Source organism: Poecilia formosa, unplaced genomic scaffold (genome assembly GCF_000485575.1).
Source record: "Poecilia formosa unplaced genomic scaffold, Poecilia_formosa-5.1.2 Scaffold371, whole genome shotgun sequence".
Lineage (NCBI taxonomy): Eukaryota > Metazoa > Chordata > Actinopteri > Cyprinodontiformes > Poeciliidae > Poecilia > Poecilia formosa.
In genome coordinates, this window is record NW_006800310.1 from 503433 (window position 1) to 518009 (window position 14577).

The following is a 14577-nucleotide window of genomic DNA, read 5'->3' on the forward strand; positions in this document are numbered from 1 at the left end:
CTAACTCTGCTAACAGAAAGTGTGGTTACTGTTGTGCTCTTGTCTTAAAAACACAGGAATCCACCTTTATGCCTTTTTGACAGAATAAATAGCTTAGTAATTCTCAAATTGGTACATTAGGCATAAATTAGGGCAACACTTTTTGTTGCACCTTTATGTGGCAGTTTGTGTTTTGTTGCTAATTGCTTCAGGTAAACAAGTAGCTTTGGAGCTAAAAGTTATTGATTTTACTTATTTTGGACTTGTTAGCCGGTTCAGATAGCTGCTAATGTTAGCAGGCCTTATTGCTATGAAGGAATGCAGACAGAAAATATTAAAAAGCAACACAGAAATAGATAGAATAAGGAAAGTGGAGGTTTTAGGGAATGTGATGTGCTGTCCCTGAGTAGACTCATATAAGTGGAATTTAATTTAATCACAGTTACAGATTTAAACTTTAAGGTCTGTCTGAGAAGTCCAAGTGATTTTCAAACGTTCTCCTATCCTAGTTTCTAACGAACATCTTGATGCTCCAGAGCTGCACACTAACGTTTCTGCAGATGTTTGGTTGTGTTTTTGTCTGTTTTCGTGTCTTTGGTTTCACTTTATTTCCTGCCTTCATGCCAATCAGGCTGCCTGATTGTGAGATGGCCCACGAAGGGAACATCAGGTACTTTATTTCTGTCCGTGGTGTGTTCATCCTGAAACAGTGAGCAAGGTTTCTGCTAGGTTACCTCTCTCTATAAGAGGGTCTAAAATTATCCTCAGTTTCTTTAACTGTTCTTTTGACAACTTATGTTAAGGGGAGTATTTTAATTTGAGTCACAGCAAGTAAAAGCATGCACAAATACGCAAGATACAAGCAAAGTGCTCATCTATTTTATGAAGCATGTTATGACTGTTAACAGTCACCCTTAAAATACTTTACCCAGCTTCCAAACTTCACAACTAAAGTAAATAAAAGCTGCTTTAAATCCCTGAAGCCCATAAATATGAGACATCATTGTCGAAGAAGCCACAAAACCTAATTATCACAGGCAGACAGGCAGTGACAGCATCACTTACTCTTCTTTCCTGGGTGGGAAGGTTAATGTGATAATCAGCTGGCCATCTAATAACACATAATCACCGTCTGCAGTTTGACATGCTAGCTTTTCGTTTTATGTTGAGGTCCATGCATTTCTCTCTCTGTTCGCTGCTTTGTCTGTTTTTGCACGTTTTCAATGGCGGATAATTGAGTCGTGGGTGAATTCTGACTAAGATACTGATTTTGACAGTTGGTCAGAGACAGAGGACTCTGAGGAGGACGTGGGGAGGTACAAGCTCTTCTGATCGTGACCCGTTTGACCCGTCGTTCGCCTCTCCTGCTCCTCCCTTCATCCGCTCTAACCTTGTTCATTTTTGTGCCTCTTAAAAAAGAGGATGCTGGTTTGAACTTGGTCATGAACACCTATGCATGTGCAAAACTACTTTCATTTTTTATCAAGTGTACTAAAATACTGTCCATGTTTATTTTTATGTTGCATTTGTGAATCTTTATAAAAGGTGAAACATGTAGCTAAAGTTCAGTTAGCATTCTACAGCTTTTAGATGTTTCACTTCTTCTTTGTGTCTGAATCTCTTCGAAGAACTTTATGCTGAGGATAAAATCTTCCCTTTTTGATTCAGGACATCTAAAAGTTGCAGGACAAACTGGTTTTAGACTGTTCACATTTTCCCCTGTGCTGTAAAAATATGAACAGCCTTTCTACCAGCAGATTCTGCTGCTGAGTTGCTGTCGTTGTTCATGTGTTTAGGAGAAACCGCCGTCTGCAGAGCTTTATCTAGTGAATCTGCTGCTGGTTTCCCATGAGAATGCCGTCAGTTTGTGCCATCTGATCCTGGAGTGGTTTGTTTTGTTAATGCTGGGAGTCGTCGCTCTGCTGAACAAAACGCTAATATCTGACATATGTAGCTGTTTCTATGCTTCAATAGAGATGATCCTGCAACTTAAAATCAGAAAAAGTACAGATGGTATGGAAAATGTTATATATAATATTCGAAAAAAGTTTGATAATGTTCTTCTAAGGGTGTTTTCACACCCAATAGTTTGGTAAACTCACTTGGATCCAGCTTGTTCCCCCTCCAGCTGCTGTGGCTCTGAGTCAAACCAACCTGTTCCCCTCCTGGCCTGTGGGGGCGCTGCACCAAGAACCACTGAAGGAAACGACACAAAAACCTCTGAAGACACTGAGAGCAACTTCCTTCTTCACCAGATGGAAACAAGATGGAGGCGTCAGATTTTAGCGGTTGGAGGATTTCTCTTTATGCTAAAGACCAGGAGCCATTTCTGCTGCTAGCGCTAGGCTAACACATTAGCTGTGGTTGTTTTTACCCAGAATGCCCTGCGCTGTAGTCCACTTCCTGCTTTTGGAGCGGTCTCTGGTCCGCTTGGCGTTCAGATATAGATTCAAACCAAACCAGAGTTCACTTCAGCCGAACCTAAAAGTTTGTAGGCGGATCAGAGTTTTTTTTTTTTTGTCCAATTTATCAAACCTTCTTCACTGAGCCGAACTTTCAAGACAAACGGATTGGAGTTGGATTAACTTGGACCCAACATGGCTGATGTAAATGAGATTATGATCTTTTTATTGTTCCCGGATCGTTTTGATTATTTCCATTTTCCATGCCTGTTAAAGCTGCGATAATTCAAGATAAGTTTATTCTAACCCCAGAATGTTGCAGATTTACATTTGAACGATTTACGATCTGGCATCAAATGATGTTTCAGAATAAACTACTGAGCTTCTTGAGTTCTTGTTCCTTCAGCAGCGTTTAGTCGAGACTCCCAGCAAGGCGCTACGGTGGTTTATTTTTATGAGTTGCTTTATCCGATCCTGGTTTAATTTTTTTCCCGCAGGTCATCTTTAACCCTTTCCATCCTCCGCCTTTATCCCTCATATCTGGTGAATTGTTTTTTGTGTTGTGGAGTTTGACCGTTTTCCAAACGTCGTCGTCCTTTCGCCATCAGCATTCCTTCTCTCTGAAGCTTCATGGAGGCAGAACATTTGGTTCTCATTTAATGTCTCTTTGCCTCCATTTCCCATAATGCCTCCAGCAAGAACAGGAACTCTGTAGCCTACGCTGCCCAGAAGTCCTGGCTGCTTAACGCCACGGTGGAGGACAACATCACCTTTGGCAGTCCCTTCAACAAGCAACGGTAACGCTGAGTTTTCCTCCGTCTGGCACATCACCGCAGTTTGTTTGCAAAATGTAAATAAAATACTTCAGGTCATTGTAGTATGACAAACTGAGGAAAAAGGTCAAGGGTCGCTAAGGTTAGCTTAGGTTACTGAAGTTCTACTACATTTTGTTGAATTTATTTTTAGAGCTAACACTATTAGCAACAGCTAGCACCATTATTTGAAACTAAATCCATTAGCACAAGCTAAAGAGTTAGCAAGAGCTAAGACCATTAGCAATGCTAACACCACTAGCAGAATCTGAAACCATTAACTAAGCAAACACCTGCAACTGGAACAAACACCATTAGCAAGAACTACCTGGAAACCAACAAATCTTGATAACGAATGGACGTTTCATTGATTATAATGATCTTTAGGTCTTTGTAACGTAACTATTAAGTTGGAGGAAATGTTGCTTAATAAGCAGCTGGAGTTAGAAACTGGAGTTCTGTGCAGCAAACTGTCGGCTTGGCCGTTCAAGCACAAGCAGCTCCGATTCTGTCTTGACTCCGACTTCTGTTCTGGGTTCGGGTGTTTTTAGGTACAAAGCTGTGATCGATGCCTGCTCCCTTCAGCCGGACATCGACCTGCTGCCGTTTGGAGACCAGACTGAGATTGGGGAGAGGGTTGGTGTCTGTAATCTATTACTGAAGTAATAAATATTTACTGTCATATTGTGGAGTAATCCCGGAGTCTGTCCTGATGTTTTGTGATGTCTGTGTTTCAGGGGATCAACCTGAGTGGGGGGCAGAGGCAGAGAATCTGTGTGGCCAGGGCTTTGTACCAAAACACCAACATTGTCTTCCTGGTAAGTTACCGTTTCCCTGAAATGCACAAAGTATGAAAATGGAGGAACAATTCAAATTTAGCACATTTAACATAAAAGCATACGTCTTCTGCATCAAAGTCTTTATGTGCAGTTAGACACCAGAACCAACTAAAGTAATCAGCGAATTTACTGTTCACTAAATTAGGTCAAGCTAACACCCTTAGCTGGAGCTAACACTATTAGCCACATCTAAAATGATTAGCAAGAGCTAATACCATTTGCAGAACCTGAAATCATTAGCTAGAGCTGACAGCATTAGCTAGAACTAACAGCATTAGCTAGAGCTAACAGCATTAGCTAGAGCTAACAGCATTAGCTAGAGCTAACAGCATTAGCTTCACCAGAAGCAGATAAAAGTTTCAGATCGGTTCAGCCAGAATCTGGACCTTAATCTGCAACGTAACAGAAAAAATGTCAAACCAAATAATAGTTACAAAGGTTAAATGTCACAATGGCAGCTTGAGTGTTTCCTATTAACATTGGCGTGTGAATCCACTGCGGTTCCTTTTGGATGCCTTGAGTTTCTTAAATGAGACAAACAAGAATTCACATGTGAATCTGCTCCTAATTGAATTGTATAATTTCCTGTTGGTTTAAATTCTTATCAGGCAGATATTCCACATTAACTCCCATCTTGGTCATGGCGCTGCGCTGCGCCCTCGCTGTCTGCAGCGCTCTGTGTTTTCCTTGACGTCGTCTGAATATGACAGAACATATCTGATCTGATGTCAGGCGCTCTCAGCATCATGTGGAAAACGTTTCCGACGCTTGGCAGACGCTTTCTGGTGTGGCTGAATTTTTAATTATCCAAACAGAGTCGGGCGCCAGACAGAGTGAAGATAACTCACACCCCGTGTAAACTCAAAACCTCAGGAAAGGCGTTGAAGTATTCACGCTCTCTGCTGCTGCTGGGTTGTTTTTTTTCTCCGAGGATTCTGATTGCGATCTGGTTTGTGATGCGTTCATGGTTTCCACTTCATACAGGACGATCCGTTTTCAGCGCTGGACATCCACCTGAGCGATCACCTGATGCAGGAGGGAATCCTGAAGTTTCTGCAGGATGATAAGCGAACCGTGGTCCTCGTCACCCACAAGCTGCAGTACCTCATACACGCAGACTGGGTGAGGCTCCCAAATCCAAAACTGATGCTAAAGTCACCACGAAGGTCAAAAAACAGCTGAAAGATTCAACACTATTGTGATTTAATTAGCGAAAACAAAGCCAAAGTAGAAAACGCATAGGTAAAACATCAGTGATGAATTTTAGAGAAGTAAATGTCTGTCCACCAATCTGTGAAGGGTTATAAGGCCTAAAGTCCTCGACAGCTTATATAATCAGAATAAAAATCATCTTTATTGGCCAACATTGTTTGCAGAAACAAATAATTTGACTTCAGCTTCACACATCAGCAGAATGCAGACTTTAAGAATAAATAAATCAACTTTAGAGGAGACAACAAGTTCAAATAAAAGGAACAAATATGTACATAATGTATGAAGGCCGGTTCCAATAAGTAAAAGGAGTTTGGTAGTAATTACTGTTACTCATTTATATTTGCTTGAGTAACTTCTTATCACGATAAATGATAAACGATAAGATAAATGCCCAAACCTAGTGAAAAGATCGGAATTGGTCGAATCGGATTGCCATGAAAAAGTTGGTAGTTCCAGGTTAGCAAAGCTCCAGAAGGCCTGCAGCACCGTTTGGCAGAACGGAGAGTTGACCACGATGTTTGGAGGGAACCAATCAAAACAAACGCCGCACACCAGCTGCTACGCACAGCGGCGCTGCGTTGGTGACCAGATGTGAGTCCTTCTGTCCTGTTAGTTGGCGTTTTGTGTCCAGATCATAGCGATGAAGGACGGCTCGGTCCTCAGAGAGGGAACCCTGAAGGACATTCAGACTCACGACACGGAGCTTTACGATCACTGGAAAACTCTGATGAACAGGCAGGACCAGGAGCTGGAGAAGGTAGAGCACCGTTTCACTCCACATGACCTGGGATCAGGCCGGGCCTCCACACCACCAGGGGGCCCAAGAGCACCAAGCTAACATGATGAAGAATAGATTTAAAGTAACAGTGAATAAAACAAACTAAATGCTGGAGAACAATTTATAGTTGTTGAGGAAATATAAGATTAAATACCACCCTATATTTCAAAATCCAAATGTTTTGTTTAGTTTGCTACATATTAGAATCAATATCCATAATAAACTGGAATAAGCGAATTACTAATTATGCTAATGATAGCAGGTATAGAGTAGCTTAGCAATGATAAAGCTAATGGTGTTAGCATGTTGTTAAAGGGGCCCCAAATAAAAACCTGCTTAGGGCCCCAAAAATGCTGTGTTCGGCCCTGCCTGGGACTGGTGGTGATTTTAACCTGCTGAATCTGCAGGATATTCAGCAGGACAGTCAGACGACTCTGGAGAGGAAGACGCTGCGCAGAGCGTTCTACTCCAGAGAACCGAAGAACCAGATGGACGATGAGGACGAAGGTGATGGAAACTTTCTCTTCTTCTGCTGCTGCTTTGAGCTTTTTCACTAAATCAGATCGTTCTCATTCCAGAGGAGGAAGAGGAGGAAGAAGATGACGATAATTTCTCCACCACAACCAGCAGACGGTCCAAGATCCCGTGGAAGGTAACCAGTTGGAGACTCGGACTCTGGTCATAAAAATAAAAGATGTCAGAATTGACTAGGACTTGGAACTTGACTGGTTTCATTTATGCTTTTCACTCTTTCTCTTGATTCTTCTGCAAAGGACTTTGAATTGTTTTGTACACAAATTATGCTACACAAGTAAATTTGCCTTAACTTGGACTTGACCCTCAAAGACTTGGGACATGACAGACTTGAGACTTGATTTGGGCAAGTCCTTGAGAGACAAGTCCAAGTCTAGTTTCAGGACTTGAAGCTGGACTTGGGACTTTATTTGCTGGGAATTGCCTTGGGCTGGTAGAAGCTGACTTGTGGGCATGTCTGCCTCTCCGCTCTGTGCTCCGTGTCTCCAGATGTGCGGCTGCTACCTCTCCTCTGGAGGCTTCTTCATGGTCTTCCTCATGGTTTCGTCCAAGCTGCTGAAGCACTCGGTCATCGTTGCCATTGACTACTGCCTGGCTCTCTGGACTTCCACCAATAAGACGAAAGCAAACCTTCAGACCGCAGCCAATCAGACGCCAGCATTCCTGCAGAACTGGACCGCAGCCAATCAGACGCCAGCATTCCTGCAGAACTGGACCGCAGCCAATCAGACGCCAGCATTCCTGCAGAACTGGTCCGACTCCATAAACTCAACTGATGTTTCTCCTCAGCCTGAGGTCACTACTTTTGTTTTAGCATAATGATTAAGAAAGCGCTATAGCTGTGCTTTATTACCATCTTTTTTCCACATACAACAAAAATATCAAATATTTGGATTTAAAAGTGTGAAGCATTGAGAGTCACTTCTACTATGATCAGAATATTTATGGATAAAAAATATTTAAATTGCCAAGTATGATAAATCAAAATAAATGTCTTTTCAGTGCTGGAACAGAAACATCTATTTCCCTTCAGACCTGTTGCAATAATCAATCAATCAATCAATCACATGATAAATTACATTTTAATTTTTGTGATTTATTGTTTTTTTCTTTCTACCGAACACTGGATGATTAAAATCTCCAGTTTCAGACGTTTTTGAAGGATGAATTCATTGTTCGCTTTATTTGTTTTATTTATTTTGGATATTTAAAATGTATTCCAGTTATTGTTAAATGTTTATTAGAATTTAAATTGATTGAACTTTGAAAATGTGTTCTTGCATTATTATGCCATTATTACCATTATTGTACTCAAAAATGGTTTGAAAACAAGAATATTATTGTTTATCATGAGAATTTGTTAGAATTTATAGGTATTTATGTATCCATCATTAATTGACTGTTTGTGTCAGTTTTTGCTTTATTTATTGTTTTATGAATTTTTGTGTTTTTATGACCCTGCAGCAGAACGTGTACTACCTGCACGTGTTTTTCGTCCTCTGCGCGGCAGGGATCACCTTGTGCCTCATCACCTCCCTCTCTGTGGAGTTTCTGGGTCTTTCTGCGGCCACCAACCTGCATCACAACCTGCTCAATAAGATCATCCACGCCCCCATCAGGTAAACCAGGTCCAGGCCTGCAGACATGTCGGAACGTTTTGGGACCCAAAGCTCCCAAAAACTGCTCAGATTTGTTGAAACTGTCACTATGTTGTGACAGTTTGACTCAGATAATCTGAGTTCAAGCTCCTCTGCTTTCTCCTAGTGTTAACTATAAATAACCAATCAGAGCCAGGAGGCGGGTCTTAGCGCCATCAATCACCTCAGTGTGATCACAGGCTATGCTACACTGCAGCTAGCTGTCACGAATGCTAAAGCTACTTGTAAATGAGTGGAGTCCAGCTTTCTGGTAAAATACGGTTTTCACCCTCTTGAATAATTTTACCTTTTTATTTCTGTTACTAATAATTTACAATCAACAAAATTATTTTTTTGTGCCAATGGAGAATTAGAAAAAAAAAGTTTAACGTCAAAGTGGAAACTGGTTAAATAAAAATATTTAACACAAACTAAGAAATTAGAGACATTGTGAGACAGGAAGCACCAACTGACTGGACCTGTTGGATTAGGTCACTTTAAAAGGAGTAAATATTTCTGCAGTCACTTTGTAGAAGTTAGTTTTCATGTTGATATTAAATCCATGTTATTCATCAGGGCTGATTTGTAGAAGCAATAAAAACGATAACCCCAGTTTAGCATATAGAAATGTGCTTTACTTTTTATTATTTTTAAACCTTCCTGATGATTTTTCTCAGGTTTTTTGACGTCACACCTTTGGGGCAGATCCTTAACAGATTTTCTGCTGATACCAACATCATCGACCAGGTAAACGCAGACAAATATTCTTCTGGAGTGAAGAGTTGTAGCTATTGACTGATTTACTGTAGATTTACGGATCATGTATCTGGTTGTTTCTGTTGTTTTTCAGCACATTCCTCCAACGCTGGAGTCTTTGACGCGGTCGACCCTGCTCTGCCTGTCCGCCATCGGGGTCATGGCTTCCATCACTCCCATCTTCCTCGTACCTTTGGTGCCGCTCGCCGTCGCCTTCTACTTTATTCAGAAGTATTTCAGAGTCGCCTCCAAGTGAGTCTGCAGAGCAAAGTTTAAACTGTTTAGGGAGTTAGCTAACAAAACGGTTTCATCTGAGAAATGTTCATAGATATAATAAAATATATTTTATTTTGATTAAACATGGACAAATTGCAGTAAATCAGGATTCCCTGTGGAAACAGTGACGTTACTTATTGGATGCTGTTAGCTTGCTAGCTAAGCGTTTAGCTTGCTAGCTAAGCGTTTAGCTGTTTAGCTTGCTAGCTAAGCGTTTAGCTGTTTAGCTTGCTAGCTAAACGTTTAGCTGTTTAGCTTGCTAGCTAAACGTTTAGCTGTTTAGCTTGCTAGCTAAGCGTTTAGTGTGGCGTCTCAGAGCCACATAAAGTTTTGTTTGTCCCCCTGTGATGTCTGCTTGCTTTGACAGGGACCTGCAGGACCTGGATGACTCCACCCAGCTGCCTCTGCTCTGCCACTTCTCTGAGACCGCCGAAGGCCTCACCACCATCAGAGCTTTCAGGTACGCCATGCTGGCCGTGAACATGGCTGCCCAGCAGGACTGGCAGGTTGTTTCATGAAGCTCCGGCAGCAGAGCAGCTCTTTCTGTGTCCTGCTTGTATTTCTGTCTCTCGTCTCTTTCCCATCGGTGCTGCTGTCCAGCTTTAAGCTGCTCTCACGCTTTCTGTCCCGGAGGATTTCTCCTTCCCACCAACACACCAACGCTCGGCACAATCTCACACACGAGTAAACATCTTTCAGAACCAGTAAATCAGGGGATCGTTCCCATTATTATCACTGGTCTCCGTGGTAGAAAAACATCTTTTCCAGACAACATGGCTGACTGGTTTTGTTCCTGCTTCCTGTTTACAGTTTTAAGCTCAGATTTCTGTTTCAGACACGAGGCGAGGTTCAAGCAGCGCATGTTGGAGCTGACAGACACCAACAACACCGCCTACCTGTTTCTGTCTGCTGCCAACCGCTGGCTGGAGGTCCGAACGGTGAGGAGCCGACCAGAACCAGCCGGAGAACAGCTCTGGTTTCATTAAAGCTTAGTTTTATTTAGTTGGTCTAAATCATCTAGTTTTAAATAGTGTTTGCTCATTTTTATTAATTAAATACTGTTTAGTTATATAGTTTGAGTTTTTTCATGCTTTAGTAAATTTTTAGGTGCAGAGTTTAGAAAGTATTGTGATTATGTTTACATCGATGAGGTAATAAATATTTAACAGACCATCTGATTTCGGCGTTTTCTCCCATTTTGCCGACTAAGATGGAGGAGAAAGGAGAGACGAAACGGCGGTGACGTAAACAGTTTGGAGAAAAAATACATTTCACATCAAACCGAAAGGCTAATAAATCGATTAATAAACAAAGAATATTAACAAACAATAACAGCCTGTTTGGTTGTCATGTTTTAGTTAATTTTATAAATGCACAATATAGTTCCCGTTAATTACCGTTTTTATTTATGTGTTAAGGTTGATCAATTTCAGTTTTTATTTTGTTAGTTTTAGTTAATTATAAAAACTTTGACATTTATTTAAACACATCCAGATGAAAGAGTTTAATCTCCATCGTTAGAAATAAATTCAAGAACGGCATCGCCTTCCAACAGAAACGTTCATAAAACAAACTCGTTTCTCATTTTATGTCTCGTATTGACAACCATTTTTATATAATGAGACATAAAGATGGGTTCCTCTGACGGGTTAATCATGTTCACGTCAGTTCAAAAGGCCAATAAATAAATTAATAAACATGAAAATAATGGATAGTATTTCTGTGAACTCAGATTGTTTTATAAACACACATTTTTCCCATTAATTAACGTTTTTATTCATTCCAGTTAACTAAAATGTTTTTCAGTGAACTGTTGAGCCTCGACTGCAGCCGGTTCTGAGAAGATGTTAAAACCCGGAGGCGTTTTCTTCTTCTTCTCTCTGTTGGGTTTCAGGACTATCTGGGCGCGGTGATCGTCCTGACGGTGGCCGTCGCCTCCATCTGGACCTGTCAGAACGATGCCAAAGGCCTGGTGGGCCTCGGCCTGACCTACGCCCTCACGGTGAGTCACTGAGCGTCGGCTCTCATACGCACATCTGAACCTTTCTGTTTATTTTGATGATTCTGGCTCATTGTAACCAGTAAAAATGTATTTTTAATGAAGTATTGTGGGCCTACTGTAATATTTACACTCAGTATTTGTTCTGTTTACTTTAATAGACCGCCTCAAAATCCTCTCAAAGCGGCTGGTATTCATTACTTGTTCATCCTTCCACTCAACTTTCTTATTAAAATGGTTGGATAGAGCTCTCTGTGACCTATGAAAATGAGAGAAAAGATGGTTCAGGTTTTGTTTGTGTTTTTGCAGATCACCAACTACCTGAACTGGGTTGTGAGGAACTTGGCCGACTTGGAGGTCCAGATGGCAGCGGTGAAGAAAGTCAACAGCTTCCTCGGCACAGAGTCCGAGAACTACGAGGGATCGATGGGTAACTTCTGCTCATCTGGATAGGAAATATCTCTGATTTATTCCTTACTAATTATTCTATAGGTTTTTTCTGACGATTAATCGAATGAAGAAAAAAACCTCATTCTGCAGGTTTTTCATTTAACCACTTTAATATTTTTTTATATAAAATTAGAAATAAAATATGAATGTAAACAAATACTTCAATTCCTTTTTTAAAACAGAAAATAAACATTTTATTGCCTAAAATTCCCTCCTTTAATTTGAATCTTAAAGTTTTTATCTTAGATGCAAAATGTATATATTTGTTGTAATTACAACTTTAAACATGTTGTTTTTTAGTAAATAGCCTCTTTTTGTCTCTGTTAGCGATAAACAACTAAATTAGTTGATAATGTCATTGACCGATTAATCACGATTAAAACGATTAATCATTTCAGCCCTATGTTTTTTAATGAATATTAAAGAATTTCTACATAAAACAAGCTCAGATCTTGTTGAAAAGTTACTTATAAGTTAATTTCATCTTATTTAAAGTGCATTAAGATATTTGTATTTAAATCTAGATAAAAATGTTCTGTTGGATGTTGTGTTTTTGCAGTGCAGAGCCGCTGGCAGCGGTTTGTGGTCTTGTTCCCTCGCTGCTGTGATCTCAGACATGCAGATAGTAAAATCCTGAGTGTTTCTTGTCCTCTGGCTGCAGACGCCTCTCAGGTCCCTGAGAACTGGCCTCATGACGGTGAGATAAAGATCCACGACCTGTGTGTGCGCTACGACCCCATGCTCAAGCCCGTGCTAAAGCACGTCAACGCCTACATCAAGCCGGGCCAGAAGGTAATTAACACGATGCTGCGAAAGGTCGCAGGAGCTGCTGCGACCCCCGACTGACCGTTAATAAAACTAAAAGTTATTTCCAGGCTACATTCACGAAGAACTGAGGCTAAAAGTTGCACAGAAGTGACAGATTTCTGCATAGCTGGTAATTCACACACCTGCAGCTTTCTGTCGGCTTTGGTGTTGAATTTTAAACAGTAAAACTGTTATTAAATGTTTCTATGGGCTACAATTAAAAAAAAACCTGGAAGAGGATCTAGTATTCAAAATTCACATTGTGAACGTTTTTGTTATTTTGGTTTAAACTGCTTCTAAAATCATAAAAACCCACCAATCCGTTTTTTAGTGTCTGAAAAATGATCCGTTTCAAAAACCTTCGGAATGTTGAGTCACACTGCTCCGTTACCTAGCAACCCCAGTGGAGCTCGCCCTGTTACCTAGCAACCCCAGTGGAGCCCGCCCTGTTGCCTAGCAACGCCAGTAGAACTCCACTACTTTTGGGTAGATTTTTTTATTTTTAATATAAAATCTCATTAAAATTCTTTAAAGTTTGTGGGAATATTTACAAAACGCCAACCAGACTCTGAATGACTCTGGTTGGTAAAGGTGTAAACTCCCACCTGGGCAGCAGCATCACGTCTCCTCCAGCCGGTTGGCACTCAGGTGAGTTTTGTGTCGCGGCGGCGCGAAGCGAGATGAAGGTTATTGATTCTCGCTCCTCTTCCTCCCCAGGTGGGAATCTGCGGCCGCACCGGCAGCGGGAAGTCCTCTCTGTCGCTCGCCTTTTTCAACATGGTGGATATTTTTGAAGGTGGGTTTTAAATTATTGATCCTTTCTCTGTCCTTTATGCTTCATTGATAAATGATTATTTTAAAATGTGCAGAAAACAATATTATTTACAATAAGTGACAATAGAAACCATGCAACTGAATAAAAGATAATGTAACTTTGAGATCATATAAAGACGTATAATAATAATAAATATTTTCAAAGATCATTAAACTTTAAATTTTAATGAACATTTAAACAGTGGAACTGGAAGACCGGTTAAATATCCAAAATAGATAAACAAAACAACAAATAAAATGAATTATGAATGTAAACATGTAAACAAAACTGTCCTTCAGAAAAAGGAGCAAGTTGAGGCTGAAGCAGCAGATTGAAAACTTTTATTATTCAGTTTTTTGAAGAAAGAAAAAAACAATAAATCACAAAATTGATTGAGTTTGTTTTAATATATCATGTGATGAATTGATTTATTGCATCAAAAGAGATGTGCTGAAATCTAAAATGAGTAAAACTGCAAAAACCAGGAAGAAAAATTTAAATGTATTGAGATTCTTGAACTGAGTTGTGATTTAAAGTTTTAAAATCTCTTTTTTTAAAACTGGGCTTGAATTTAAAAGTAAGACTTTGATGTCAACCAGTGGCAGCATCATGCTGTGTGGGGCTGGTTTTTAATGTAAAGGTGGTAAAATATGGAGACAAAATGATGCCAGAAGCTTGAAACGACCACACACCATGATGCCTCCTCTACCGTGCCTCAGAGTTGACATCCAGGTCTTGATTTTGATTTCTTTCTTTTCATGCAGTTTTATAACGTTTAATCTTTCCATGTTGGAAAAACAATAATTCAGATCTATCAGGAAGTTAAAAAAAATATTATTTTCATTGTTCAGAGTAAGATCTGCGTTTTTTTCTGCCTCCAGAATGAGAATCTGTGAATCTGATGCCAGGATGAAGCACGATTCTCCTTTCAGGCCTGTTTTTATAACCGGATTGGAAATGGAAACTTTTCCAATGATTCACCCATTTTTAATGATGCAACCTTCAGATCTGGTTTCTAACTTTAGCTCACCAACACACTGAAAAAAGTCTTACCAAGTGTGTTTAGTCTCGTTTCCCGTGCAAATATCTTAGTTCTCTTGAAGTAAGACAAAACTAACTCAAGGGCAAAATATAGAATCTGGTTTAAGTCAATAATTACTTAATATTGATGTAAAACATCAGATTATTTCACTGCAAACATGAGGAAATTGTCTTGTTATGAGTAAATTTATCTGCCAATTTCTCATCAATATTTAGGAATTATTTACTTAAACCAGCT

The 14577-nt window shown here is 40.1% G+C and overlaps 1 protein-coding gene across 10 annotated transcripts in view; it reads left to right on the forward strand.

Annotated features, from left to right (window-relative positions):
• The window catches only part of abcc9 (ATP-binding cassette, sub-family C (CFTR/MRP), member 9), a 44521-nt gene that overhangs the window by 20136 nt on the left and 9808 nt on the right, over positions 1-14577 (forward strand). For 5 of the 10 annotated variants that reach the window (XR_001659088.1, XR_001659085.1, XR_001659087.1 and 2 more), the window contains 19 exons: positions 611-649; positions 1257-1295; positions 3077-3178; positions 3745-3829; positions 3931-4011; positions 5017-5154; positions 5879-6004; positions 6433-6532; positions 6604-6677; positions 7049-7354; positions 8024-8178; positions 8874-8943; positions 9047-9204; positions 9596-9688; positions 10064-10166; positions 11123-11230; positions 11537-11657; positions 12339-12469; positions 13202-13280. Coding sequence is in view for 3 of the 10 variants with exons in the window: in XM_016662387.1 (XP_016517873.1) it covers positions 611-649; positions 1257-1295; positions 3077-3178; positions 3745-3829; positions 3931-4011; positions 5017-5154; positions 5879-6004; positions 6433-6532; positions 6604-6677; positions 7049-7354; positions 8024-8178; positions 8874-8943; positions 9047-9204; positions 9596-9688; positions 10064-10166; positions 11123-11230; positions 11537-11657; positions 12339-12469; positions 13202-13280 (2108 nt within the window). In the remaining 7 variants the exon portion in view is untranslated. The remainder of the gene's footprint in view (positions 1-610; positions 650-1256; positions 1296-3076; positions 3179-3744; positions 3830-3930; positions 4012-5016; positions 5155-5878; positions 6005-6432; positions 6533-6603; positions 6678-7048; positions 7355-8023; positions 8179-8873; positions 8944-9046; positions 9205-9595; positions 9689-10063; positions 10167-11122; positions 11231-11536; positions 11658-12338; positions 12470-13201; positions 13281-14577) is intronic. The other 5 variants (XR_001659090.1, XM_016662389.1, XR_001659091.1 and 2 more) reach the window with 3 other exon arrangements.